The sequence below is a fragment of the Oryx dammah genome, unplaced genomic scaffold (genome assembly GCF_014754425.2).
Source record: "Oryx dammah isolate SB20612 unplaced genomic scaffold, SCBI_Odam_1.1 HiC_scaffold_8, whole genome shotgun sequence".
NCBI lineage: Eukaryota > Metazoa > Chordata > Mammalia > Artiodactyla > Bovidae > Oryx > Oryx dammah.
This window is the reverse complement of record NW_024070192.1, coordinates 23,224,567-23,250,615: the sequence shown is the minus strand read 5'-3', so window position 1 is coordinate 23,250,615 and position 26,049 is coordinate 23,224,567. Positions and strand designations below refer to the sequence as shown.

The 26,049-nt window shown below is 57.6% G+C and overlaps 1 protein-coding gene across 1 annotated transcript in view; it reads left to right on the top strand.

Moving 5' to 3' along the window:
• Positions 1–26,049, top strand: part of ARHGAP23 (Rho GTPase activating protein 23) — a 71,170-nt gene that overhangs the window by 20,357 nt on the left and 24,764 nt on the right. The window contains exons 2-15 of the mRNA XM_040245542.1: positions 3,267–3,428; positions 5,903–5,930; positions 7,137–7,232; positions 7,348–7,426; positions 7,590–7,644; positions 10,547–11,711; positions 13,312–13,467; positions 13,679–13,790; positions 13,942–13,999; positions 16,230–16,373; positions 21,478–21,795; positions 23,092–23,153; positions 23,421–23,551; positions 24,096–24,217. Coding sequence (XP_040101476.1) covers positions 3,267–3,428; positions 5,903–5,930; positions 7,137–7,232; positions 7,348–7,426; positions 7,590–7,644; positions 10,547–11,711; positions 13,312–13,467; positions 13,679–13,790; positions 13,942–13,999; positions 16,230–16,373; positions 21,478–21,795; positions 23,092–23,153; positions 23,421–23,551; positions 24,096–24,217 — 2,688 coding nt within the window. The remainder of the gene's footprint in view (positions 1–3,266; positions 3,429–5,902; positions 5,931–7,136; positions 7,233–7,347; positions 7,427–7,589; positions 7,645–10,546; positions 11,712–13,311; positions 13,468–13,678; positions 13,791–13,941; positions 14,000–16,229; positions 16,374–21,477; positions 21,796–23,091; positions 23,154–23,420; positions 23,552–24,095; positions 24,218–26,049) is intronic.

Sequence of the window (26,049 nt, the reverse complement as noted above, 5' to 3'; positions counted from 1 at the left end):
GGGGGCCAGCGGGGCGAGGGGCCCAGTCTTCCGGGACCCATGCCCCGGAGTGGGGAGGGAGTGAGGAGCTGGAGAGATGCAGGTGAGGGCGGCAGAGTGGTGGCTGAGACCTTTTCTGGGGGTGCTGGATGACAACCCCCAGTCTGGTGGTGGCCTGCAGTGGGCTCAAGCCTCTTGGTTTACAGGTGGGAGAAAGATGGAAGGGACGGGGTTGTTTGAAGAGATGCCAGGGCATGGAATCCTGGAGAGTTTGGGCTGACAGTGACCCTGAGTCAGAACTCTGCCCTCTCCCTGGGAGGGGACCTGGGCACAGAGACACACAGGGTTTTCAAGCGGGCCAAGGAGGTAATGAGTGACCTCAGGGTGAGGACTGACATGGCTGGGGTGGGGGGGGCGTGGGGGTGGGGACAGTGTTTCTGAGGTCCGAGATCGACCAGGCTGGCAGGGTGTGAGTCACAGTGGGCACCATGCCCAGCGTGAACGCTGTGCTCCCTGCAATGACCTCTTTATGCTCCTGGGGGAGGGGAGGAGCCGGACTCCTGGGTTCTAGCTCCTGGTGTTGCCAGCCCATCACATGTCCAGTTCTGTCTTATTTGTGGCCCTGGGGCCACCTGCCCTTCTCCCACCATCAGTGGGAATTTCTGGATGTCTCTCCTGACCTGAGGGTGGGAGCGTTTGGAAGTGGATCTGGACTAGGGGGCATTACTTGGTGATGTCCCTGTGTCCCCTGAGCCTGCCTCTCTCCTTCCTCTTGTCTCTGTACCTACCTCAGATAGCACAAATGGGGATGTGTGTGTGAGCTGTACCTCTTCCCAGTCTAATGACTTTCCACTGCTGGTCCCTTCTCTGTTTCTTCATCTGTCACCTCCCTCCCCGGCAAGATGAGAGCAAGATCCAAAGCTGTCCCAGATGGGAGGAGAGCAGAGGAAACATGCATGTATCCTGAGGTTACATAGCATGAAGGACTGAGGTTAAACCTAAGGAAGAACTTCCCACAGGAGGGCTGCCAAATCTGGTCATTGATGGGGGCTGCAGTGTCTCCTCTTCAGGCAGGGCTGTGGTTACTGTGGCAGGGGGATTACCACACTGACATTCTCAGGCGCCTAGTTGGCAGGGATGGGGGAGGGGGCGTTGGAAGGAAGGAAAAGAGGAAAGAGAGAGGCAGAGATAAGGGAGGGAGCGCCAGTGGTGCCTGGGTGAGGAGAGTACCTGAGAGAGAAAGGCATGCCCACTGCCCTTGATTACAGGCCCCTCCTCCCTGGGGAGTGGTACCCCCAGGCAGCTGGCAGCTCCAGGCAGGATGTGTGCTGGGGGAGGGGCGGGGGGCGTGCGGGGACCTGTCCCAGCCACTTCTCATCACTGGGGCAGCTGGTGGCTTAAACCTTAATCCAGGACACCAGCAAAACAATAGGCCCTGCACACAGCCTCAGCTCAGAGCCTGGTGGAGGACGTGCAGCGGAGGCACTCCACGCTAGGCAGGAGCAGGGGTTTTGGTAGGAGAGGGCAGTGGAGGGTCCCCAGAGGCCCTCTTCTCTTCCTCATCTGTTCCTTGCCAGATTAGCAGAGATAGGAAATCCAGGGGATTTCAGATCTCAGCAGAATTCCCAGAGAATTTTCTCTTCTGGGCTCCGCAGACCCCCATGGGGGTGTGGGGCTCAGTGGGAGTGTCCAGGCTATAGCCACAAGTGGAAGGAGCTAAGAGGGCATCATTAGACCTTCCGCCTGGTGCCAGAAAAGGCGGAGGCCTCCTATGGCCTCCCTGATGGGGGTCGTCCAGCTTTCACTTAGGCCCTTGTGAGGACAGAGGGCTCACAGCCCCATCTGGGTCACTTTCCAGATGTATATATTAGAATGATCTCCCTGGCTAGGAGCTTCGCTTGGCCTTCTCAAATCTTCCACCTGGCTGTGTCTTCTGGAACTGTATGAAGCAAGCCTGTTACTTCTGTGGCACTTCAATCTTCTGAGATTTGAGGATATTCCCTCCTCAAACCTCCTGCCCCATGGAGCCCAGCCCCTACCCCACGCAGAAATCCCTAGCTTCGGGCTGGGCACAGGATCCACTCCTTCTGCCAGATGTGTATCTTGGAGGGTGGCTGGCTGCAGGCAGGGGCTTCTTAGGATGAGTGCATTAGAGTTGCAGTACATTAGAGGTGGGGAATGAGGGGGATTTCGTAGTGAAATTCCTGCCGGGTGAATTCCTCATCCCGGAATCTTCTTCCCTCTGCACTCAGCTGCACCTTTCTTCTGCAGCTGAAGGCTCCTCCTGCCTGGTGCCAAGGAAGAGTGAGGGGATGAGGACTGTTGAGGGAGGGGAGGGGCTTCTCGCCCTCCGAGGGGTTTGGATTTGGGGCACCAGGTAGGTTAGGCTGCCTGAGATCAGGGGTTAGTGAACCCCTGAGGGAGCTGTCCTGGCTGTTCAGCAGGCAAACTGCCCTTCACTTTAATGCCCTCCTGTCACCCACTTTCCCTCCGTGTCTGAGCAGGGTGCCTGAAGGGAACCTCCTCTCAGGCACTAACCTCCTTCTCTGCCTCTTGCCCCACGTGCCCCTAAACCCTCTTCAGACACCCTCTGCCCTGCCATCTTGGGGAATCCCAAGTACTCAGGTGGGGTGGCCAGAGGGTAGCAGAGTGTCTCCCCAACCCGGCTCTCCACTCAGTTCTGGTGAGCCAGCCGGAACTGGGCTCGGCCCCTTCAGCGGACTGTCCCTTGTGACTCATGGTTCTTCGCGTCTTCTTGCTGCTGCTCTTGAAGGATGCGTGTGTGTGTCAGTCTGTCTGTGCCTGTGTGTGTTGTGTGCGCATGTCTGTGTTTCCGTGAGCATGTGTGTGCTCATTGGTGTGTCTGCACCTTTGCACATGAGCGTTCTTGTCTGGGTGTTTGTGGTGTGTCCCGTCTACGTGAGTGCGTGTGGGTGTGTCTGTGCCCAAGTCTGCGTGCACGTGTGTGTGTGTGAGATTGTGCAGCGGGCACTTCCCAGGCAGGAAGGCTGTGTGTCCAGAGTCAGTGAACTTTGGCTGAACTGAACAGAATGGACACCTGACTTGCTGCACTGGCATTTCCCTGGACGCATAGGTGTCTTGAGGGGACTAAGGAAAAAAAGGAAAAGGAAGCTGTTGGGCTGATGAGTGTGGGAGAGGAAGGGAGAGGGGAGCAGGGGTCTGGGCACAGCCGGGTCAGTGGGCCCCGGCCGTCCCCCCAGCTCCTCCAGGCTGCAGGAGGCTGTGTGTGGACTGGCATCTCACCCTTGCTCGCTCTGCTCCCGCAGCTGCCCCCAGGCCCGAGGGATGGGTGCTCTCCCGCGCGCCCCCTCCCCTGGCAGGGCCCACGGACGCTGCTCCTGCACAAAAACCTCCAGGATGGCTTCGGCTTCACCCTGCGCCACTTCATCGTGTACCCACCCGAGTCCGCCGTGCACTGCAGCCTGAAGGTAGGCCCGTGCCCCTGCCTGCCCTGACGGCACTTTCAGAGTGACTCCTCTGTGCTCTCCTCTGGGTGCTTCTGTGCCTGGGGAAGAGGGGCACTGAGAGGCAGGGGCAGCCCTGGCTGGGTCGCCTGTGTGGCATGACAAGCCCCCGATCTGCTCTGGGCTCAGTCTTCTAAGGAGAATGGGTGGTTGGCTTGGGGCAAGGAGCTAGAGGTGGGGGAGTCAGGATGCTCCCCCAACCCCGGGACTCGCGGCCTCTGGAAGGTGAACAGCTTCTCAGGAGATGGGCTTCCAAGGACCCTTTGCCTACTGGCCACTTCTGAGCTGGGTTAGTTGACCCTCCGCGGCCTGAGCTCTAGGGCAGTCGTCCTCACACACCTCCGGGGCCCCTCCCAGAGCGCTCCCAGCCCTTGCTGGCCTCAGCTCTGGGCCTAGAAAGAGCCCTGTGCTGGGCTGGGGACCTGGGCCCCAGTACCTGTACAGCTCCTAACTCACGGTGGATCTTGGGTAGTCTCACCCTCTCTGGGCTCGTCTGCTGCTGTCACCTGAGGGTATATATCTATTTGACCCCTAGGAACCCTTCCAGGCCTAATATAGATATCAGGTTCTCTGAGTCCAGGAACTGGGGCTACTCAAACCGAGCCACGGTATGGGCTGGGGGCAGGGGGTGGTCCCTGACAGGAAGGCTTGAGGGGGGCCTAGGCAGGAACCAGGACTCCCCAGGAGGGCCCAATTCCCTTCCCCTCCTCTCTCCCAGCAGGAGGGGAGAATGATTTATTTTGGGGCCCATGAACCTGTTTCTCCCCTCCCCCAGGGCTGGGACCAGCCTGCACAGCTGTTGAGGGACAGGGAGCTTAGTCCCACCTGCCAGAGAACCAAGGCATTGGATTTCTCTGCCTGGGTCCGTGTGCCTGCTCGTGTTTCTTTGTATGCACACATGCGTGCATGGTATGCTAGTCATGTACACGCATGTGTGTCTATCTAGACATGTGTCTATATATATGCTTCCTGTGCGCATGTCGCTGCATAGCTCACACCCGGGTTTGAGTCTGGGTGTTAGCCAGATCTTCTCATTGGCTGTAAGAGGGGCTGATGGTGTGTGGTAGGAGCACTGCCTCACCCCTTCTGCCCAAGGACACCAGCCTCCCAGTTCCCTGGAACCTCGGGTCCTTCCTTCCCCAGAATGTGCCCCCTTTCTGGACCTTCCTCCTTCTCTCAGGGGACCTCTGGAGAGTGGTCCTGCAGATGCAGCTCAAGTGGTCTAGGCTGGGTGGTCAGCCTGTGTCTCAGAGAGACCTTGCTCACGCAGAAGCAAGCCAGGGCAGGGCAAGCCAGGGACGGGCTCCGTCCCTTCCCAGAACATGCCCAGGGCCGGGAGCCTGCAGGGCGCTCACCCGTCTAGATGCATCCATCTGCCGCTGCCGCCCGCTCAGAGTGCTGTCAGCTCATATCAGCGGGCACCGAGGGACTGCTCTCCAGCAGAGCCCCGCGGCTTCCTGTCCTGGCTGAGGTGCCCAGACTCCTGGGGTCCAGCACTGGCTGCTCTGTTGTCTCCGAGTGGCCCTGGACAAATCACACCCTGTCGTCTGTAAAGTGGGTGATCTGTGGAACAGATTAGACTAGATGACCCCAAAGGTCCTATCCAGTTGGAAGATGCTGCACCCTGCTGGCCTGGCCTGTCTCTCTGATTTCTTGCCTTTTTCTGATTTCTCCCCAAATGCAGTGCCCTTCCCTCCTCACTCACGAGGATGAGCCCAGAGACCTCCCTCGTGGGTCTCCTTGAGGCCATTTCTTAGCCCTGCACCTAGATGCTGGAAACATTTTCATATCTACTCTCTCCCACTCAAGAACTTCACTGGCTCCCTCGTTCTTTCCTTTCGGACCTGAAAGCTTGAGTCTGACTCTTGTCACTTGCGGGTGTTGACTCTCTTTCTGCTTCAGCTCAGCTGACCCAGTCCTATTTCTGCCACTGAGTGCCTGCATACTCTGCTCACCTCACCCTAATGCCTTCTTTCAGCTGGCCTGAAACTTGCCTTAAACCACCCCCTCCCAGAGGGACTAATCAGGCCTCTCCTCCCCATTCTCTGAGAGCTGATAGCCACTGTTTGCACTTGTCATGCCTGCTTATCTGTGTCTGCCTGGGTCCTGTCTGTGTGTCAGTGGGTTTGACCCCTCCTCCACTGGGCTTTGAGCTCTCCAAGGGAAGGGGTCCTGAGTCCCCCATTGGGTTGGGGGCTTTCAGATGGGCTGATGTGGTAGGACTAGCAGGCATGAGAGAGGGCTCCTGTGACTGGGGGACATTGCCTGGGATGTGACCTCCCCGTGGACACCCTTCCCTCCCCCTCTGGCTTCTGGGCTAGTTGAAGAATGATAAGAGGGGAGGCTGATGGGTGGGGGAGCTTGAAGGGGCCCACCCCGGCGAAGCCGGGCTTCCCCCTGTGCTGCCGAGGGCCCACACCCACCTCTGTCCCCTGCAGGAGGAAGAGAATGGAGGCCGAGGAGGAGGTAAGGAGTGGGCTGGTCTGGGCTGGGCTGGGATCCCACTCTGTGTCTGGCCCTCTCCTGCAGGTCAGCGTGGATTCTGCCGCACCCTCGCCCTTTACTGTGGCCCCGTCTGCTCTTTCCTGTGTATCCACTTGCACATATGCTTACTCTCTGCTCCCTCTCTTTTCTCTACATTTGTCTTCCTCGGACCTGTCCATTTCACACTGCGGGTGGTGTTCTGGGGACCAGATGGGTTTCTAAGCCCTGGCCCCTGCCCTAGAGTTACTCCCAGCCTAGATGGAGGCTCAGGTGGGACCTGCAGGGCCCTGGGGGTGGGAAGGCTGATTGAGGCCTGTCCTTGAGGGCAGAGACACTAGGGTTCTTGGGGTATAAGGGCGGCCCTGAGGTCCTTCTGTTTCCAGATGTGAAACTGACTCCCCTGGCTATCACCCTTGCTCTCCCAAATGGCTTCCCAGGGTATTCAAGGCAGAACTCCTTGAATAGGCAGGCTTCCCTGTCTGCCGCTGAGGCTTCTACTGGGTGCACGTGGGGACTCTGTCTTTCTGAATCCCCACTGCAGAGGCCTGTGATGGGAGAGGAGCCACCCAGCCTAGTGCAGGCCTGTTTCTCTGATGGATACAGCACTTAGCAGAGCAGTAATGCTGGGATGTAGCGTGATGTCATCAAGGAGCGAGTGCCAGTCCTGGGATTGCGGGCCTCTGCATCCCTGACCCTGGGGAAGGGAGTGGGGTGGGAGGTCAGGGTGTCTGTGAGCCTCAGGGCCTTGCTTAGCTTTCCCTGGGTCTGGATGTGGACACTCTCTGAGCGTGCGGGTGTCTCTCCCTACTGGACTTTTACGGCACCCTTCTTTTGTCTTGTGATGTTTGTGTGTGTACGTGTGTGCATGCCTGTCTGCCTGCCTCACTAGACAATGAGCTCGGGAAGGGCAGGGGCCATGTCTGTCCTTCCTCTGAGGTCTAGTTTCTAGCATGGTGCTAGGACACAGGAGCCAGTTAAGAAGTGACTCCGTGTGTCCGTGTAACTTTCCATCCTCCCAGCAGTGTGTTTTGTCTGATCCTGTGTGTCCGTGTCCCTGTGGATGTGTGGCTCTGTTTTGTGTCCGTGTGAGTGTGCTCATTCTCTGAGTGTGTGTCCCCTGTGTGTGTAGCTGTGCATGGGTGTGACCTTCAGTAGCCATCCCCAGCTAACCTGACTGCTGCTCAGCAGGACCCTCCCCCCGGCACCGCCTGGAGCCCATGGACACCATCTTTGTCAAGAATGTGAAGGATGATGGCCCCGCCCATAGGGCGGGCCTTCGCACAGGTGAGCTGTCCCAGTTACCTGGCTCATTGTCATCCATATGTGATGCAGGGGGTTTCAGGTGGGGCTACTGACACCCTTTGACCTGCTCACCTGTGGCCCTGCTCCTGGTCCCCAGGAGACCGGCTGGTGAAGGTGAATGGGGAGAGCGTCATTGGGAAGACCTACTCCCAGGTCATAGCTCTGATCCAGAATAGGTGAGTGCCCTTGCCTCCCTTCTCCCATCAGAGCCCCCAGCCCACTCCCCGAATCCCTCCACACCCTCCCCCTCGGCCCTGGTGGTGCCCTGGCGACCAGGATCCCTGTTCTCCCAGACCCTGTTGCCTCAGCCTGGCCTGACCCCCTGCCCTGTCTCCATAGCGATGACACTCTGGAACTCTCCATCATGCCCAAGGACGAGGACATCCTCCAGCTGGTGAGTCCTCCCCACTGTCTGAGGAGGAGGCCCCCGGTTGCAGGGCGGGATGCAGCCCTTCTCCTTGGCCTCTCTCCCATGTTGTCCCCTCTAGGAGGCAGAGGAGAGAGTGTGGGGGCACCACCAGCCTGGCACTGCCCCACTGGGAATGCCAGGCCCGTCCCCGGGCTGGGGCTGCTGGCTGATTCATTCAGGGCTGCGCTGTGTTGGGGGAGGAGGGCACCGGCTTTGACTGGCAGGATTCCTGCCAGGGTATCTGGAGGAAGGTAGCCCAGCAGGCCCTGCCAGACTGGCACGTTCCTGTGGCTCCTGTAAGATGCCTGTTCCCCGCCCCCTCCCCGCCTGGCCTTGTGTGAGCACTTCTCCTATAGATACACACACACATACACACAATACTGTTGTGTGCTCCCATTCACACGGCATACCACGGACCACCCCATGCTCAAGCAGACACAGTCGGCACACAGCCACACCACACAGCCTGTAGCCCACCCTTCATCCAGCCTGTCCTATGTGATAACGCACCCCAGACACAACACACCACATGCACAACCCCTCAGTGCGTAGGCACCCACTATCCCACACTCACGACCACAGGCATCACAGCATGCCACACACTGCTCAGCATCTCGGACCCCCACACCACGCCACCAGTGTGTCACAGCACACACTCGGGCTTCTCACCACTGCAGCACGAATATTCAGGACATCACAAATGCTTGCTGCTGTCACAGCACACGTGCCCACAGACATCCCAGCCTGCTCCATCCCGGCACCGGCGTGTGTGCTCAGCAGCGCGACAACCACACGAACTCCCACAATCATGATACGCAGTGCAGACGCCCCTTCCTTCACCCCACTGCTCACAGAAGCAGGCACCACAGATGTGGCACACAGTGTGCCCTGCACTCACGTGTGTACCCTTTTATGCCACGCACTCCATGCCTGACGTGTGCACACACACAACACGCACGCTGCCTCTCTGTTCCCTCCCAGCTCTGACCCAGAGCCCAGAGCACTCCTCTCTGCCCAGGGCCCAGTTCCCTGGTCTCATGGGTGCCAGCCAGAAGCCAGCTTGCTTGCCCCCAAGGTCACTGCCCCCCGGGAGAGGGGTGCGGGCCAAGCCTGGAGGCCTTGGGAGCCGCCGTGCTGGCTTCTGCCCTGGATGTGCGCTCATAATCACTGTAATCTCAGTGCCATGCTTGGCACCATGCCCCTCTGGGAACCTCCACCCCATGACCTCGATAGTCCCCTTGCCCTTCCTGGGGAGGGGGAGGCAGGGATGGATGGGGGCCCAGAGAGGTAGGTGGTCGGCTCTTCCCAAGTCTCAAAGGCCCTGCCCATGTGCACCTTTTCCAGGCAGAGGGAGGCGTGCTGTGGTGGGGTGGGGGACTGTGTGTGACTGGGCGGGACCTAGGGCGTTGCTCTCTCCTCTGGGCAGGGTGGGGCAACAGCTTTGAGCTCTGCTGCCCTAGCTCGGGTGGGCAAGCAGCCCCAGCTGTCAGCATCTGGGGGCCTCCGCCGGCCCCCCTCTCCCTGGCTAGCTGGAGGGTGGGGCCCAGGCATTCCTGTGGTTGGGAGCCAAGGCTGGAGGCCAATCGGGCTGCGGCAGCTGCTGACGCCACCGCCGACGCGGCGAGGCCCCTCCACACCCATCCTCCCCTCCCTCCTCCTCCCGCCTGCGAGAGAGTCGGTGGGGGCCGAGGGCAGCCGCCGGGAGGGCAGGCTGGGGGGCCCCAGGCCAGGGCCAGTGGGGGCTAGCGGGGGCGGGGAGGGTGGAGGTGGGCCGGGATGCCACCGCAGCTGCTGTGATGCAGGGTGTCCGGGGAGCCGGCAGGATGGCAGGAGGGAGAGGTACGTGAGTCCTGGCTGGTGTGTGGGTCCTCAGGGGGCTGAGTACGGGGTGTGGTTTACTCACCCTCATCACGTGATGTGTGTGCCCGGACTGGAGCTGTAGTTATTTGTGTGTCTGTGTCTCATTGTGCTTCTCTGTGTGTGTGTGTGTCTCTGGGTGTGTATTTTCCTGTGTCTCCTTGTGATGTGTGTGTGTGTGTTTGGTTTCGCCCTCCCTCTTTGATACTTCACCCTGAGCTAGGCCCCTGGGTAGCCCCTCAGGGGCCAGGCGAGGCCAGGGCCACAAGGCCGCTGTCCCTGGGGGCTGCCTCCTTTTTTGGCCGGGCCTGGGCGCTGGCCCTGCCACTCCTCAGCAATGCAGCGTCAGCCTCAGCTCCCAGCGCCAAATTCCAGGCCTGGGGTGGCAGAAGGTGGCGCAAGTTCCCTCAACCAGTCTGGCCTCTCCCTTAAGCCTGGTCCAGAGAAGCAGGGGGTGAGCAAGTCCCTCCCCCACCCCCCAGTGGCCCAGGAGCCAGGCCCTCAGCTTCCTGTCCAGGGGGATGGAGGGACAGCTGGGCTCTCCCAGCCCCCGCCCACCCCACCCTGGACACACCCCTTAGGCGGCTCCCTCCCCTGTCATCTGCCACCTTGACTGGTCTCTGGTGGGGTTTCCCAGCTCCGCCTGAGGGTCTGTGGGCACCATGGGACACAAGGAGGCAGGGAGGCGGCTGAGGCCAGCATGAGGGGAGGACCCCAGAAAACAGATGTTGGAATGTTTGTGGCTAAAGGCAGTCCTTGTCATAAGCCTTAGAAAAATCCTGGCTCTTTCTCGAGTGAATGTGTGTGTGTGTGTGTGTGTAAGACTCAAAGGCCTCTTATTTCTTTGTCCTCCCCTTGACTCTCTTTGGAGCATGCCTTCTCACCCCCACCCTCTCAGGACCGCCCCCCCACAGCTCGGTCCCCTTCCTTCAGGCCCCTTTCTGGGGGGCCTTGACCTCTAGGGGCTGCTGTGACCCTGCCCTGTGGAGCTTGTTCAGCCCTGCTCACCTGCCTTTGTGTCCCCGGGCAGGCCTACTCCCAGGACGCCTACCTGAAGGGGAACGAGCCGTATTCTGGAGAGGCCCGGAGCATCCCAGAGCCACCCCCGATCTGCTACCCCCGAAAGACCTACGCCCCGCCAGCCCGGGTCTCCACCTGGACCACTGTGGTTCCTGGGCCGCTCTCAGCACTGCCCGGTGACCCCCGGAGTCCTGCTGCCTGGAGTGACCCGGGGCCCCGCATCCCGTCTACCGCCCGCTCCCATCCGGACCACCCTTCCTTGGGGATGAGCCAGCCCCGCCCCAGCCCTGGTGCCTTCCCCCGCCTCCCCCCAGAGCCCCGGACGCCTCGTGCCTTCCCGGAGCCTGGCAGCCGGGCACCCCCCAGCAGACTGGAGTGCCAGCAGGCCTTGTCACACTGGCTGTCGAACCAGGTACCCCGCAGGGCGGGGGAGAGACGGTGCCCCGCCATGGCCCCCCGGGCCCGCAGTGCCTCCCAGGACCGACTGGAGGAGGTGACTGCCCATCGCCCTTGGCCCTGCTCCACCTCGCAGGGTGCCTTGAGCCAGCTGGGCCAGGAGGGCTGGCACCGAGCACGCTCAGACGACTACCTGAGCCGGGCCACCCGCTCTGCCGAGGCGCTGGGGCCAGGAGCACTGGTGTCACCCCGCTTCGAGCGCTGCGGCTGGGCTTCCCAGCGACCGTCTGCCCGTACCCCTGCCTGCGCACCCAGGGACCTGCCCGGGCCCCAGGCCCCAGCCCCGCCTGGCCTGCAGGGCCTGGACGACCTCGGGTACATCGGGTACCGGAGCTATAGCCCATCATTCCAGCGCCGGACTGGCCTCCTGCAGGCGCTCTCCTTCCGGGACTCCCCCTTTGGGGGGCTGCCCACCTTCAACTTGGCCCAGTCCCCGGCACCGTTCCCACCAGAGGCCTCTGAACCACCAAGAGTTGTCCGACCAGAACCCAGCACCCGGGCCTCGGAGCCTCCCTCCGAGGATCGCCGTGATGAAGTGATCCTGAGGCAGAAGCCTCCCACAGGCCGCAAGGTCCAGCTGCCCCCTGCAAGACAGATGAGCCTTGGGTTTGGTGACGAGTCCCCAGAGCCAGAGGCCAGTGGGCGAGGGGAACGCCCGGCCAGGAAGGTGGCCCCTTTGGCCACTACTGAAGACTCTCTGGCTTCCATTCCCTTCATCGGTGAGTGATGGTGCGGGTGGCTTGTCCTGGGAGACTTGCTTTTCCGTGTCCCAGTTGTACTCCACCTACCTGCCACCCGGGCAAAACTCTGGGGTGGGTGCTGATGGGATCAACTCGTTTCTGTGGCCATCCATCCATTCGTCCATCCATCTTTCTCCCATCATCCCGTCATCCCTCCCCCACTTGTTGATGCATCCAGTCTTCTTTCCATCCACCTTTACTTCCCCTCTCCCTCCCTCCCTCCCTTCCTTCTTTCTTTCCCTCCCCACTCCTGCCTCCTTTGTCCTGTTCTTCCCTTCTTTCTTTTCACTCTTCCTTCCACTCTTTAGCTTTCCTTTGTTCCATTCACTCTTTCTTCTTTCCATCCATCCTCCATCCTTCCATGCATCCAGCACCGAGTTGTGCCAGGCACTGTGCTAGGCTCTGTCTTCTCCTGGAGCGCATGGTCCATGGGAATATATGATCAGACAAGAACGATCCAGGTGAACGGGTGTGTGATAGGAGTCAGGGAGCTCTGAGAGATATAGAAGGGCTGGGCTGGGGTACCGTGGCCAAGGAGAGAAAGGAGATTTTGGCTAAGACAAACGAGTTAGTCAGGGGAAGAAAGTTCAGGGAGAGAGACGAGAATGCGCAAAGACCCCGAAGCGTGAGTTAAGATGTCCTTCCAGGTCACCACGTGGGTCGTGAGGGGCCTCGTTAGTTGATGAGGAGTTCGGACTTAACTTTGAGAGCAGAGGGATTACTGAAAACTCGTTAGGAATAGATGCGTAAAGGAGAGACGGGACAGTGGAAGAGTTGGTGATTCCCAGGTCTCTGGCCTTGCTGGAGGGTAGAGCCTCACCTCTGTATCGGGAAAGAAAAGGAGCGAGACGGGGAAAGGTTTCGGGTTTGCTGAATAAGAGGTGCTCATGAGGGAGCAGGATGGGCTGGGCTGGGTCTGGGGGCTTGGGAAGACTGGGCTGCAAGATCGTGGAACTGGAGCCCAGAGGCAGTAACTAGACCTGAGGGTGGTGAGCTCACCCAAGGGCAGCCATGGGAGTGACCCTGGGGAAGATCCCCTGGTGAGGAGGCACGACCTGCCCCCCGCACCCCAGCCCCCAAGTCTGCTGAGCCAGCCTTGTCTAACAGGGCAGACGCAGCCTCTCATCTCAGTAAGCTCCCAGTCTGAAGGTAGGAGGTACTTCCAGTCTGAGGGGGTGATGCAGCACCCACTTCAAGGAGCCCCCAGTTGGTGGGGAGATAGATGGACCTTATCCTCAAGAAGGTCCCAGTCTGATGGGGGAGACATACACCATGGCCTCAGAGAGCCATCAGTCTGGTGGGGCAGACACAGTTCCTGCCTCTAGGAGCCAGGTCTAAGAGGGGTGACTTGCCCCCACTCCTGGGTGCCCTCAGTGTGACGGAGGAGGCAGAAGCTGCGCCTGCATGACCACAGTGGTGGAATCAGTTCCCTTGGCAGTGGGCGTGTTGCCAGGAGGGCCCTGGAGGGCTTTTGGAGTCTGGGGATATGGTCTCAGCCTGGCTGTGAGGCTGGGGCCCTGGGTGGCAGGCAGGTTCAGGCCTCTGGGACCTTCACCCACCGCTCCCTCTGCTCTCGCAGACGAGCCCACCAGCCCCAGCATTGACCTCCAAGCCAAGCACGTCCCTGCTTCTGCTGTGGTCTCCAGCGCCATGAACTCCGCCCCTGTCCTGGGCACCAGCCCATCCTCCCCAACCTTCACCTTTGCCCTCGGCCGCCATTACTCCCAGGATTGCAGTGAGTGCTTCCCGCGACCCCAGCCCCAGCCGCTCCCTTGCTGCCTGGTCCCACTGGTCTCTGTTGGGCCCACTGCCTGATGGCTGGCCTCCCCCGACTGGCTTCTGCTCCTCCTGGGGTCCCCTGGGGACCAGGTCCCCGGGCCCTGCCTGGATGGGAGGGCTCTGGGGAAGCCTCCTCCGCTGCCCTGCTGATCTGGGTGGCTTTGCAGGCAGCATCAAGGCTGGCCGCCGTTCTTCCTACTTGTTGGCCATCACCACCGAGCGCTCCAAGTCCTGCGACGACGGGCTCAACACCTTCCGGGACGAGGGCCGGGCTCTTCGGTGAGAACCGGGTGTGGCAGGGCTCTAGGCCCTGGGGTCTTCTACACACGGGGGCAGTGGGCTTCCCCCTGCAGGACCTTTGAGCCTTGGGACTTGTGGGAGGTCCAAGCGGTGTCTCTCATACGCCTCATCCTTGATCCTCACCCACTAGGCGCCTGCCGAACCGCGTGCCCAGCCTGCGGATGCTTCGAAGCTTCTTCACTGATGGGGTGAGTGGCTCATGTGACCTGGTGAGGGTGTTGGAGGGCTGGGGTGTCCCACCCCTCGGCTCTGGAGTCTAGCCTTGGCAGCGGGGCCTGGCCTGGACTCCTGCGATCCCAAATGGGTCAGCCGGGTTCCTGTCTCCTTCCTGCCTTGGCTCTCCCCACACTCACTTTGTGCCAGCCATGAGACCCACCCTCTCTGGGGGCTCTGTCATCCCCTAAAGACTCCGTGAGCCCCCCTCCCAAGGCCTTTGCACTGTCCTGCCAAGCCCCCACCTCTCATCTAGAAGGTCCTCTCCATGCCCACCTCCATAGCCGCAGGACTCACTTTTTCACTTTCTCTAGATTTACTTTTTTTCTCTAGATTTTTTTTAGGCCTTCCATCAGATTTCAGCCTAGCCCTGACTTTCATGCCTGCCTCCACCACCATGCTCTCCTCTGAGCACTTCTCCTGTTAAGCACTTTATGCACTTATCTCCTTTCTTGCCTGCCTCCCCAGCTAGAATGTAAGCTCCATGAAGGCAGGGCTTTCATTTGTCTTATTCACTGTTTGACCCTGCTGGGTATCTAACACAGTGCCCACACTGGGAGGCACTGGGTCAGTATTTGTGTGGTGTCTTCAGAGGACAGCAAACACCCTGGAAAGAGGGGCGGGGACACAGGGTTGAGAGTGATGGAGAGGCCAAAGTTTCCAGCCTCAGGACCTTGGGAGACACAGGATCAATTCTGAAATGGCCTGAAGTGTCTTTTTTAAAAAAATATTTATTTATTTATTCTTAGTGTGTCTATTTGTTTATTTATTTTTAATATGTTTATTTATTTTAATTGGAGGTAATATTTTATTTATTTATTTTAATTAATTAATTTATTTTGGCAGCTCTGGGGCTTTTGTTGCTGTGTGAGGGCTTTCTCTAGTTGTGCTGGGCGGGGGCTTCTCTTCATTGTGGTGCGCAGGCGTCTCACTGCAGTGGCTTCTGTTGTGATGGAGCTTGGGCTGTAGGGGACTCGGGCTTCAGTAGTTGTGGTGCACAGGTTTAATTGCACCCCCGGCAGGTGGAATCTTCCCAGACCAGGGACTGAACTCATGTCCCCTGCATTGGCAGGCAGATTCTTTTATTTTTAATTTAATTCACAATGTTGTGTTGGTTTCTGCCATACAACAACGCAAATGAATCGTAACTATATATATGTATATATATTCCCTCCTTCTTGAGCCTCTCTCCCACCTCCCACCCCCATCCCACCCCTCTAGGTTGTCAGAGCACCGGGCTGGACTCCCTGTGTTATACAGGGCAGGCAGATTATTAACCACTGGACCACTAGGGAAGTCCAGGCTTAAATCTTTTTGATTATAGATGGGCTGGAAAAGGCATCTTGATTTCTGTTTTCTTCTTCTTGGCCACACCCTGTGGCTTAGTAGGATCTTAGTTGAACCTGCACCCTCAGCAATGAAAGCGAGTAGTCCTAACCACTGAACCTCCAGGGAATTCCTGGCATCTTGATTTCATTAACACCTTGATGACTCTGTCACCTGGCTTCCTCCTTATCACTTCCTCTGCTTACTTAGCCCTCCCTTAACCTGTCACTGCTGTTGCTGGAGTCCTGCTGACACTGTCACTTCCTCTGTTAACTCCTTGTGGGCATGCCCACCTGCCCCACTAATTCAGCCTTTGTTGATGTTCCTACTTCCCCTGTTTATGTAACTCCATGTGGACACAATCACTTCCCCTGTTTCCTTAATTCCTTCAAGTCTATAAAGTTAAATGTGCTGAGGCCGGTGGCCTGCAGGTCACATAGCCTTTCCTCCTTTCTGGCTTCCCCATCACATAGGTCTCATGACAGCAACACAGATAGATCAGAGAAGGCAAGCAAGGCCTCTGAGACCACACAGCACAGAGGAGTGTAGCACACACCAGGCCTGTGGGGCTGCAAGTGGTCCATGGGGTTTCTGAGATGCTGGTACTGTGGGAGCTGCTGCTGCTGCTAAGTCACTTCAGTCGTGTCTGACTCTGTGTGACCCCATAGACAGCAGCCCACCAGGCTCCCCCGTCCCTGGGATTCTCCAGGCAAGAACACTGGAGTGGGTTGCCATTTCCTTCTCCAAAGCATGAAAGTGAAAAGTGAAAGTGAAGTCGCTCAGTCGTGTCCGACCCTTCGAGACCCCATGGACTGCAGGCCACCAGGCTCCTCCGTCTGTGGGAGCCACCCGAAATTGCTCTCTGTTGTCTCTCTGCAGTCCTTGGATAGCTGGGGCACTTCCGAAGATGCTGACGCTCCTTCCAAGCGACACTCAACCTCTGACCTCTCAGATGCGACCTTCAGCGACATCAGGAGAGAAGGCTGGTTGTATTATAAGCAGGTCCTCACCAAGAAAGGGAAGGTAAGATGGCTGGAGGAATGAGCTGGAGGTGGATGGAAGCTGGCTCCAGCAGAACTCTCCAGTTTTTCCTACACCCACCCCACTGCCTCTGGAGCTAAGACTGCTGCATGAGGGGTAGAGGTTAGATGCCAGGAAGAACTTCCCAGGGATCCTAAAGAACTCATGAAAAAGAGTTAATCAGAGAGATAGTCTTTGCTGTAGGTGGATCTGATCAAGTTGTGCTTGGAATTCTGGCAATACTATTCCGAGGTTGATCCTTGGTTGGCAGATCACACCCAGAATGGCCACTGGGGCTCATGGAAAATGACAGAGCAAGGCCAGGGTGATTCTTTTAGGGGAGCTGAAGCCCCAGAAGAAAGCAGAGTTCAGCCTTTTCAAGGCCATCAGAGGTGTTAGTCTTTATCCTGAAAAGTGTTAGTAGCTCAGTTGTGTCTGACTCTTTGAGATCCCATGGACTGTAGCCTGCCAGGCTCCTTTATCCATGGGATTCTCCAGGCAAGAATACTGGAGTGGGTTGCCATTCCCTTCTCCAGGGGATCTTCCCTACCCAGGGATCAAATCCAGGTCTCCTGCATTGCAAGCTGGCTCTTTACTATCTGAGCCGCCATGGCTGTAGTTCACGGAGTTGCAAAGAATCAGACATAACTTAGCAACTGAACAACAACAACAACAAGGGGCAACTAAAAGCCCCTGGGGCCTCTTCCACTGGGCTTCTTGGGGGGAGTGAATTAGGGTCAAAGGGAGGTAAGAAGGCCAAGTAAGAGCTGCTATGGAGATTCAGGTGAGAGATGAAGGGGGCCTGGGCCTCGGCAGGGGAACAAGCAGGATCCCAAGGGGCAAAGATGGAGTCCCTGGATCTGTGGAGTATGAACCCTGGCTCCAGGCAGCACCATGGGCTGCAGAAGCAGGAGGAGGAGCCACTCCACTGCTGTGCCTCCCAGCAGCATAGGCAGAGCCGAGCAGAGTGGTTAGTGTGAACCTGGGCTTGGCTCTTAACTGTGCTGGTGAAGCTCAGGCTGCTCGCTGACCTATGACCAAGTTTCCTCGTCTGTAAGTGGAGTGAATGCTAATCCCCAGATCGTGCATCTTTGCTGAAGATTAAATGAGATGATCTAAGCAAGAGTTTACCTGGGTGCCTGGCCCTTGGGAGCTGCTCTTCTGCTTATTGCTATTGTTTGAATTTTCTATCCTGCCTTCTAGGGTGTCTTGTACTTGGTGGGAACTTAAGCTTCAAAGTCAGACACACTTGGAATTCCTGCCCAGCCACTTATCAGGCACAAGGCAGCTGGTAACCCCCTTAATGTCCGAATCTCACTTTTCTGATCTGTGAGATGGGGACAGTGTTATTCTCCTATTCCAAGGGCTCGTGTGAGAGTGTAGTCCAGGCAGGGCTGGCACTCCTCCGTGCCCTTGTCTGGCCTGTTCCTGATGCTGGACAGCCAGCTTGGCTCCAATTCTCTGCTGAGGTTCTACAGATTCAGGGGTGAAGGAGCCAAGCCAGTCCTGCCCTGCTGGGGTTCATGCTGGGTGGAGAAAGCACAGTGCTTGACTGCTGTGATGGGGGCGCTCAGGGGAGCAGCGCATAGCAACCTATGACCCTGACCTCAGTGGGATGGGAGGGGGTGTCTGGAAAGCTGTGAAGGGTGTCTAGGGATCCATGAAGCAGGAAGGGTGTGATCTGACAGGGGAGACGCCCTCCTGGGCAGTCTGGGGGAAAGGTGGCAGGGGGTGCTGGGTGGCTGGGAGCCAGATGAGAGATGGAAGGCAGGTGTGGAGGTGGGTGCCCACCCACTCGCAGGCCCATCCCTTGGGGTAAGCCTTTGCAGGTGAGGGGGTGGGGTGGAGGTGGGAGCCCAGGAGGTAAGTGTTGCATCTGTGACAGGCGGAGACAAGGCCATTGCTGTTGTCCAGGTGAGCGAGGGGAGCGGGGCAGAGGAGAGGGGACAATTTAGAGAGATGCGAGGGGGAAGGAAAGCTGGGCAGGCTGCAGGCTGGGAGGCGACGGAGGGTGGAGGAGGCAGTGTTGGTTCCTGGGGTCCCAGCTTGGGCTGGAGGGTCAGTGAATGGTGGGACCCTTCCCCCCGCTGGAGGGGCAGGTCTGGGGAGAGGCAGCCAAGAGGTTCTTTGGGGGCCTATGGCGTCCGAAGGCCCTGGTGCATCCCTGGTGAAGGTGTCCTGGTGACAGAGACTCTGAGGGTGTGGCATCAGGAAGGAGATCCACCTGGGGAGGGTGCTTGTCCATCAGAGAGGACACAAGTGTCTGTAGCCACAGGTGCAGGAACATTGAGAGAGAAAGCAAGAGACGGCTGGGCTTTGGGAGGAAGTGGAGGATGGAGACCAAGGAGGAGTAGGCAGGTGTGGACAAATGGTCCAGCCCAAGGCTTGAGGTGATAGCTGCTGACTCCTGCCTGACAGTAGGCTGTCCCCCGCTCTGGGAGGCCTCTGGCAGCCCAGCCACAGGATCTCCTGGGCAAGGAAAGGACCTGGCCCCTCCGGGGCGCTTCAGTCTGCCTAGGATCCAGATTGCCAGACAGATGTTGTCTGCTTCAGCCAAGTCCAGCCTTCCCTCGGCCCCCAGCTCTTTCGGAGGCCACTGACTATTGGTCAGAGGATGGGATGGGTGGGTGTGACATGTCCCTGCAGCCAGACCCAGCATTGGAGCTTATGGGTCACAGCTGGTGACCCAGCTGGGTCACCTCTTATTTTTCCAATATGGCATACTGATGCTAGGGGCAGGGGCCTGACTTGTCCAAGGTCACCTAGCTGGTTTAGTCCCAAAGGGGCTCCTTGTCACCATCTCACTCTGACATTAAACTTCTCTTGGAGGGCCCTGCTGTTTCCTGCTTTGAACATCCCTGCCTGGGTCCAGTAGGTATGGGATGATGGGCAGGGTTCATAGCCAGACGTGGCTGTGTTCACCTGCCAGCCTTGAAGTCTCCTCATCTGGTTTGTTCTGAGGACAGAGGCTCATGCTGGCTGAAGAGTCGTAGGTAGGCCGTGAGCCAGAGGAAAGGTGCCCTCTATCTAATGGGGGAGATGGAGCTCCAGCCCACAGGGTGTCGTTCTGAGAACGACTAATTCATTTACTCAGTAAGTATCGACGAGCACTTCCCCTGTGCCAGCATGGCTCTAGGCTCTGGAGTGTGGAGGCAAGAGGGCAGACGAGTTCCCTGGCTCAGGAGCTTTTCCGAGCTTTCCCGATACGGAGAAAGCTGCCCATAGCCAGTAACCTGAGGCTGTGGTGGGCATTCAGAGAAGATGAACAGGGCGATGTGATTGCCTTTAAGTGGGGATGAAGGAGGAGCTGCCATTAGGGGAGACGTGCTTAGAGGTGGTTTCACTAAGGAGGTGATGTTGGTAACACTTGAGCTTAGACCGTAAGGGTGAGAAGGAGGCAACCACATGAAGAAAGACCAGGGACTCTGGGCAGAAGGAAAATAGCATGTGCAAAGATCTGGAGAAAGGAAAGGCTTGGCTTGTTCACTAGAAAAGGCCCCTATGGCTCGGCGTCAAGAGAAAAAAAGAGGGATGGGTTAGGAGAAGCAGGGACCTGATCACAAAAGACCTTAGATTTGATTCCAGCAGTGATGGGAAGCCATGTGAGGGTGCCAAGCAGGGGGAGCCAGGACCTCACCTACATTTGAAATGATGGCTGCAGCTGCTGCTTGCAGAGTAGGTTGCAGGAGTGAGAGTGGAGACTGGGAAGGTTCGTGCAGTGGTCCAGGCAAGAGGTGTTGATGTGGTGGCAGGAAAGATGGACAGAGGTGATATTCTGGAAGCAGAGCAGTTGTGATTTCCTGCTGGGTTGGAGTCAAGGTTGAGGAACAAGGAGCAGTCAAGAGCAATTCCCAGGTTTCTGGACAGACAACTAGGTGGATGTACTGAGCTGGAAAAGATGGATGGAAGGGGAACGGTAAAAATCAAGTGCCCCATAGTGAGCAAGCAGCATCTGCGGTGCCTGTGGGACATGCAGGTGGAGACACTGAGCAGACGGCAGGAGGTGCCGGGTATGGCTCTGGGGAGATGCTGGGCCCCAGGTACGTCTGGGCATCAGCACCAGCAGACAGACACGATTTTAAAAACGGGCGTGGATGGTGTCATCGGGGAGGTGTGCAGGGGGTGGGGGCCCAGGACAACATTCTGGAGCGCCCCCTCCCTTAGGGCAAGGACTCTCAGCTCATCATTGTTGGGTCAGATGACTTTTTGGTGTGGAGTTGGCCTGGCAGCATGTTTAGCAGCATCCTCGGCCTGCCTCTGCCCACTACGTGCCATAGCACTTCCCCAGGTGTGACAACTGAAAATGTCTCCAGACAAACGTCTCCTGGTTGAGAACTGCTGGTGTAGGGTTGGTTGATGGGGGCTGGGGTGGAGGGGTAGAAAAGGAGTCAGTGAAATTAGGAGGAAAACCAGAAACCGTAGGATCCTGGATGCCAAGAGAGAGTTTGGGCAGGGAAGGAATGACTGCTGGCTGGGTCCTATACCACCAAGAGGCCAAGCAAAGGGCTGAGAAAGGCCTGGACGCTGCCACAAGCTTTGGCAATACCGGGCCCAGGTGGCCTGGTGGGCAGCTTCCCAGGAAGAGGAGACGGAGTGGAGTCTTGAGTGAGAGGCAGAGAAGCAGGGAGAGCGAGCGTGGCTGACAGCTTCTGACTAGCTTTGCCCGCAAAGGGGAGGAGAATGTGGCCCCCGAATGGCTTTAGGAGGATTTTACGGAAGGTGGGTCCTGCTTGGTGGGGGGCCTGATTGCCCTCTGGAGCCCCCTGCCGGTTCTCCAGGGGCATTGCCGATGCCGCAGGAGCGTGGATGCTAGTGCTTGAAGAGAAGGGTGGGGACCCTCTGAGGGCACTGAGAACAATGGGTAGGGGTGTCCCGGCCGCTGCGGGGCTGAGAGAGGTGGGGACTGCGGGCAGCAGAAGGCCGCCCCAGGTGCCCGCGGGAGTGGCGCAGAGCAGGGGGCTCCCGGCGGGCAGTGGGGTGGGGTGCCCACCGCTGTCCACCGCCTGCAGCTCCTAGGGCCCCCTCGGGCTCTGGGGGCGGGGAGGGCAGGCCCAGCCTCTCACCCCGCCCTCCTCCCCTCTCTCCCCCTCCCCGTGTCTCCCTGCAGAAAGCGGGCGGCGGCCTGCGCCAGTGGAAGCGGGTGTACGCCGCGCTGCGGGCGCGCTCGCTCTCGCTGAGCAAGGAGCGGCGGGAGCCCGGGCCGGCGGCGGCGGGGGCGGCGGCGGCCGTCGCAGGTGAGGACGAGGCGGCGCCCGTCTGCATCGGCTCCTGCCTGGTGGACATCTCCTACAGCGAGACCAAGAGGAGGCACGTGTTCCGGCTGACCACCGCTGACTTCTGTGAATATCTCTTTCAGGCTGAGGACCGGGATGACATGCTGGGCTGGATCAGAGCGATCCGAGAGAACAGCAGGGCCGAGGGCGAGGTGAGGGCCCTGGCCCGGCCCCAGGCGGGCCAGGGAGGGCAGGGCAGGCTCCGGGCCCCTCTCACCGGCCAGGCTCCTCCCTTCGCCGCTAGGAGCCTCAGTCCCCTCTTGCATAAAATGGGCCAACAGGAGTACACCTGGCGACTCTGCCCGCCCAGGGTTTGATGTGAAGGGGCGATGCATGGGCCAGTGGCTCACAGAGGGCCTGGCGTCCTTAGTATTACGCGACTGGCAGTAACAATAATAGCTGTCAGAGTGACAGTAATTATTATTATTATCATCGTTGTTATGACTGCCTTGGGCAGGCTCTGGCACAGAGAGGTCAGGTCCAGGCCAAACCTCAGCCTCTTGGTGGAGCTTCAGGAGGCAGGGGGATCTCCTATGAAACGTATTACAGAAAGAAGTCCCCCTGGGCCAGAGCTGTAGAGGACACCCCTGCCAGGGCTGGCCTTTCTGCAGGGGCAAAAACACATTGACCTTGGGAGGAGGCCAAGGGGATTGGCCTTTGGCAGCAGGCAGCAGGGGCTGAGCCAAGGGCTTTGGCAGGGAATCCAGGAGAAGTTTTAAATGGCGCCCTCTCCATGGTGGCGCTGCATGCCAGGGGCCCCTGCTGGAGTATCTGCCTCTACTTTCTCCAGCTGCCAGGTGGCTGCACAAAGGTGCCTCTGCACACCTGCAGTTATGTGGGGGTCCTGGGCTGAGAGCTGGGGGCTGGCCTCTGCCAAGAGGATGGTGGGCTTGGGCCCTGGTCCAGGCGTTCACCTGCTCTGACCACAGGAGGGGGTCCTAGAGTCCAGTGAGGCCCACCATCTCACTGATCCAGGCTCTGCTGCCCCAGGACATTGTCTGTCCTCGCTGCAGGGAGAAAAGCACCTGAAATATGGGGCCCTTCTCTGCGGGGACTGGCTGGGCTGTCCCCAGCAGGGTATGAGCTGGGGGCCCCAAGTCACCTGCATTATTGCAGCAGCTGCCCCTCCTGGGGCAGCTGGGCTGTGCCTTGCTAGAACTATGATGAATGCCACATGCATAATTCTGTACCCCAACCCTGAGGTTGCCATATTATCTCTCCAAGGAGGAGACTGAGGCTCAGAGAGGTTAAGTGGATTACCCAAGGTCACACGGCTGGTGAGGGGGTGCTCGGGAGTCCGGCCCTGGTCTTTCTTGCTCCGGGGTCTGTCCCCTCCAGCTGGCAGATGGAGGAGAGGGGGAGGCAAAGCTGAGGCAGGGGCCAGGGAGAAGTCCTGGTGGCTTGGCCATGGGCACTGATGGGGTCTGCTTTCTCTTTCCTTCCTCCAGGACCCCGGCTGTGCCAACCAAGCTCTGATCAGCAAGAAGCTTAATGATTATCGCAAAGTGAGGTAAGGCCCAGTCCTTGTCCTGGCCACAGGGTGGGGGACACCCCAGGCAGAGGTCATTCTCCTGGCCCACCTCCAGACCTGAGGGCAGCCCCTGAATTGCCCTTTCTTTGGGGCAGGGAGGGCAGGGGGGCATTGAGGCCTCCAGTCCCCAGAAGGGCATGGGGGGAATGGGCTTGGGGATGGAGGAGAGGTCTGAAGAGTTGGGAGGCCAGGGCAGGTGGTATGCTGGGCCACCCCAGTGAAGACCTCTCCCCTCTTCCTACACAGCCATAGCTCTGGGCCCAAAGCTGATTCTTCCCCCAAAGGCTCTCGTGGCCTGGGGGGACTCAAGTCTGAGTTCCTCAAACAGAGTACGGCTCGTGGCTTCAGAACTCAGGACCAGCCTGCAGGGAGCAAGGGTAGGAAGGTGGCTGCTAAGGGGGCGGTATGCATGTGGGTGTGTGCCTTGGTTATCCTCATGTAATCTGCCCGTGTGTGTATGCCTGTGAGGGTCTGGGGCCTCTGAGGGTCTCAGGGGTGGAAGGGCCTGGAGCCTGATTTCCCTCCAGGACATCCCAGCTGGGTAGTTCTCCAATCTCTGCTTGTGTCCTTTCAGGAGCAGGAGGCAGCCTTTTCCAACTTCACACACTTTTGACCATTAGAAAGTTCTTTGTTTGGTTGTACCAGAATCTATGGCGCCCACCTTGTTGTCAGTCCCTGAGCCCATACAGAAGTCCCCTTATTACTCTGAGGCCTCCCTTCCCCAGGGTGAACGCCCTCATGACTTTGGCCTTCTCTGTGTGGATAGTATGATTTCCCATCAGCCCTCAGCATCCTGGTTGCCTCTCTGAAGGAGTCCCCAGTGTGTGAATGTGATGTACAAGTGTCCGTGACCAAGTGTGGTTGCTGCCCCTCCCTGGGCCCCTAGCTCACCCTGGCTCTCTCTGCCTCCTCCAACCCCAGATGAGAGTGTCTCCACCTCCAAAACCCCCTGGGGCATCAACATCATCAAGAAGAACAAGAAGGCAGCTCCCAGGGCATTTGGGGTCCGACTGGAGGAGTGCCAGCCAGCCACGGAGAACCAGGTGGGTTCCTGCTGTACTCCAGGGCCAGAAGGGAGTGGGGCGACTGAGGCACAGAGGGTCAGAGCTGCCAGGGACCTTGGAACCAGCTCTCCACCTCATCTTATGGACACAGCTGGGGAAGCCGCCCAGGGAGGGAGCACAGAGCTGAGTCAGAGTCCCTGATTCCCAGCTGGTGCTCCTCCCCAGATCATGGCAAGGCTTTGGTGTGATTTCTGGCTCCCAGACTGGAGGCAGCGAGAGCCTTTAGTAACTACCTTCCATGGGGTTCAGGCCTTTCTCTGCCCCACTGGTGGAGAATACTGTTCTTTTTTAAACTGTATTTCATTGAAGTATAGTTGTTGTACAATATGTAAGTTATAGGTGAACAATGTAGTGATTCACAATTTTTTAAGGTTATGCTCCATTTATCATTATTATGGAATATTGGCTATGCTCCCTGGGTTGTACAATATATCCTTGTAGCTTGTTTTATACCCACTAGTTTGTACCTCGAATCCCCTACCCTTGTCTTGCCCCTGCCCGCCTCGCTCTCCCTACTGATAACCACTGCTTTGTTCTCTACATCTCTGAGTCTGCTTTTTTGCTGTTGTTCTATTCACTATTTTATGTTTTAGATTCCACATATAAGTGATATACGGTATTTGCCTTTCTCTGTCTGACTTATTTCATAGCATAATGCTTTCCAAGTCCATCCATGTTGCTGCAAACGGCAAAATTTTGTTCTTTTTTATGACTGTGTAGTATTACATTGTATACATGTATCACATCTTTGATATCCATTCATCTGTTGGTGGACATTTAGGTTCCTTCCATATCTTGGAAGCTTTAAATAATGCTGCTATGACCACTGGGTGCATGTATCTTTTCAGATTAGTGTGGTTTATTTTTTCCGGATATACATCCAGGAGCGGAATCGCTGGGTCATCAGTCAGTTCAGTTCAGTTCAGTCGCTCAGTCATCTTTGACTCTCTGCGACCCCATGGACTACAGCACGCCAAGGCTCCCTGTCCATCACCAACTCCCAGAGTTTACTCAAACTCATATCCATGATCCAACCATCTCATCCTCTGTTATCCCCTTCTCCTCCCACCTTCAATCTTTCTCAGCATCAGGGTCTTTTCCAATGAGTCAGTTCTTTGCATTAGGTGGCCAAAGTATTGGAGTTTCAGCTTCAGCATCAGTCCTTCCAATGAATATTCAGGATTGATTTCCTTTAAGATGGACTGGTTGGATCCCCTTGCAGTCCAAGGGAATCTCAAGAGTCTTCTCCAACACCACAGTTCAAAAGCATCAGTTCTTCGGTGCTGGGTCATATAGTAACTCTATTTTTAGTTTTTTGAGAAATCGCCATGCTGTTTTCCACAACGGCTGCATCAATTTACATTCCCAACAAGAGTGTACAAGGGTTCCCTTTTCTTCTCATCCTCACCAACTTTTGTTATTTGTGGTCTTTTTGATGACAGCCATTCTGACAGGTCTGAGGTGATATCTCACTGTGGTTTTGATTTGCACTTCCCTGATGGCTGGCGGTGTTGAGCATCTTTTCATGTGCCTGTTGGCCATTTGCATTTCTAGAAAAATGTCTGTTCAGTTTTTCTGCCCATTTTTTAATTGGGTCATCTGTATTGTTTTTGGCCTTGACCTGTGGCTTGCAGGATCTTAGTTCCTCAACCAGGGATCAAACCTGGGTCCCCAGCAGTGGATGCATGGAGTCCTAACTACTGGACCACTAGGGAATTCTCAGGTTGTTTGTATTTTTGATGTTGAGTTGTATGAGCTGTTTATGTATTTTGGCTATTAATCCCTCATCGATCAGTCGTATCATTTGCAAG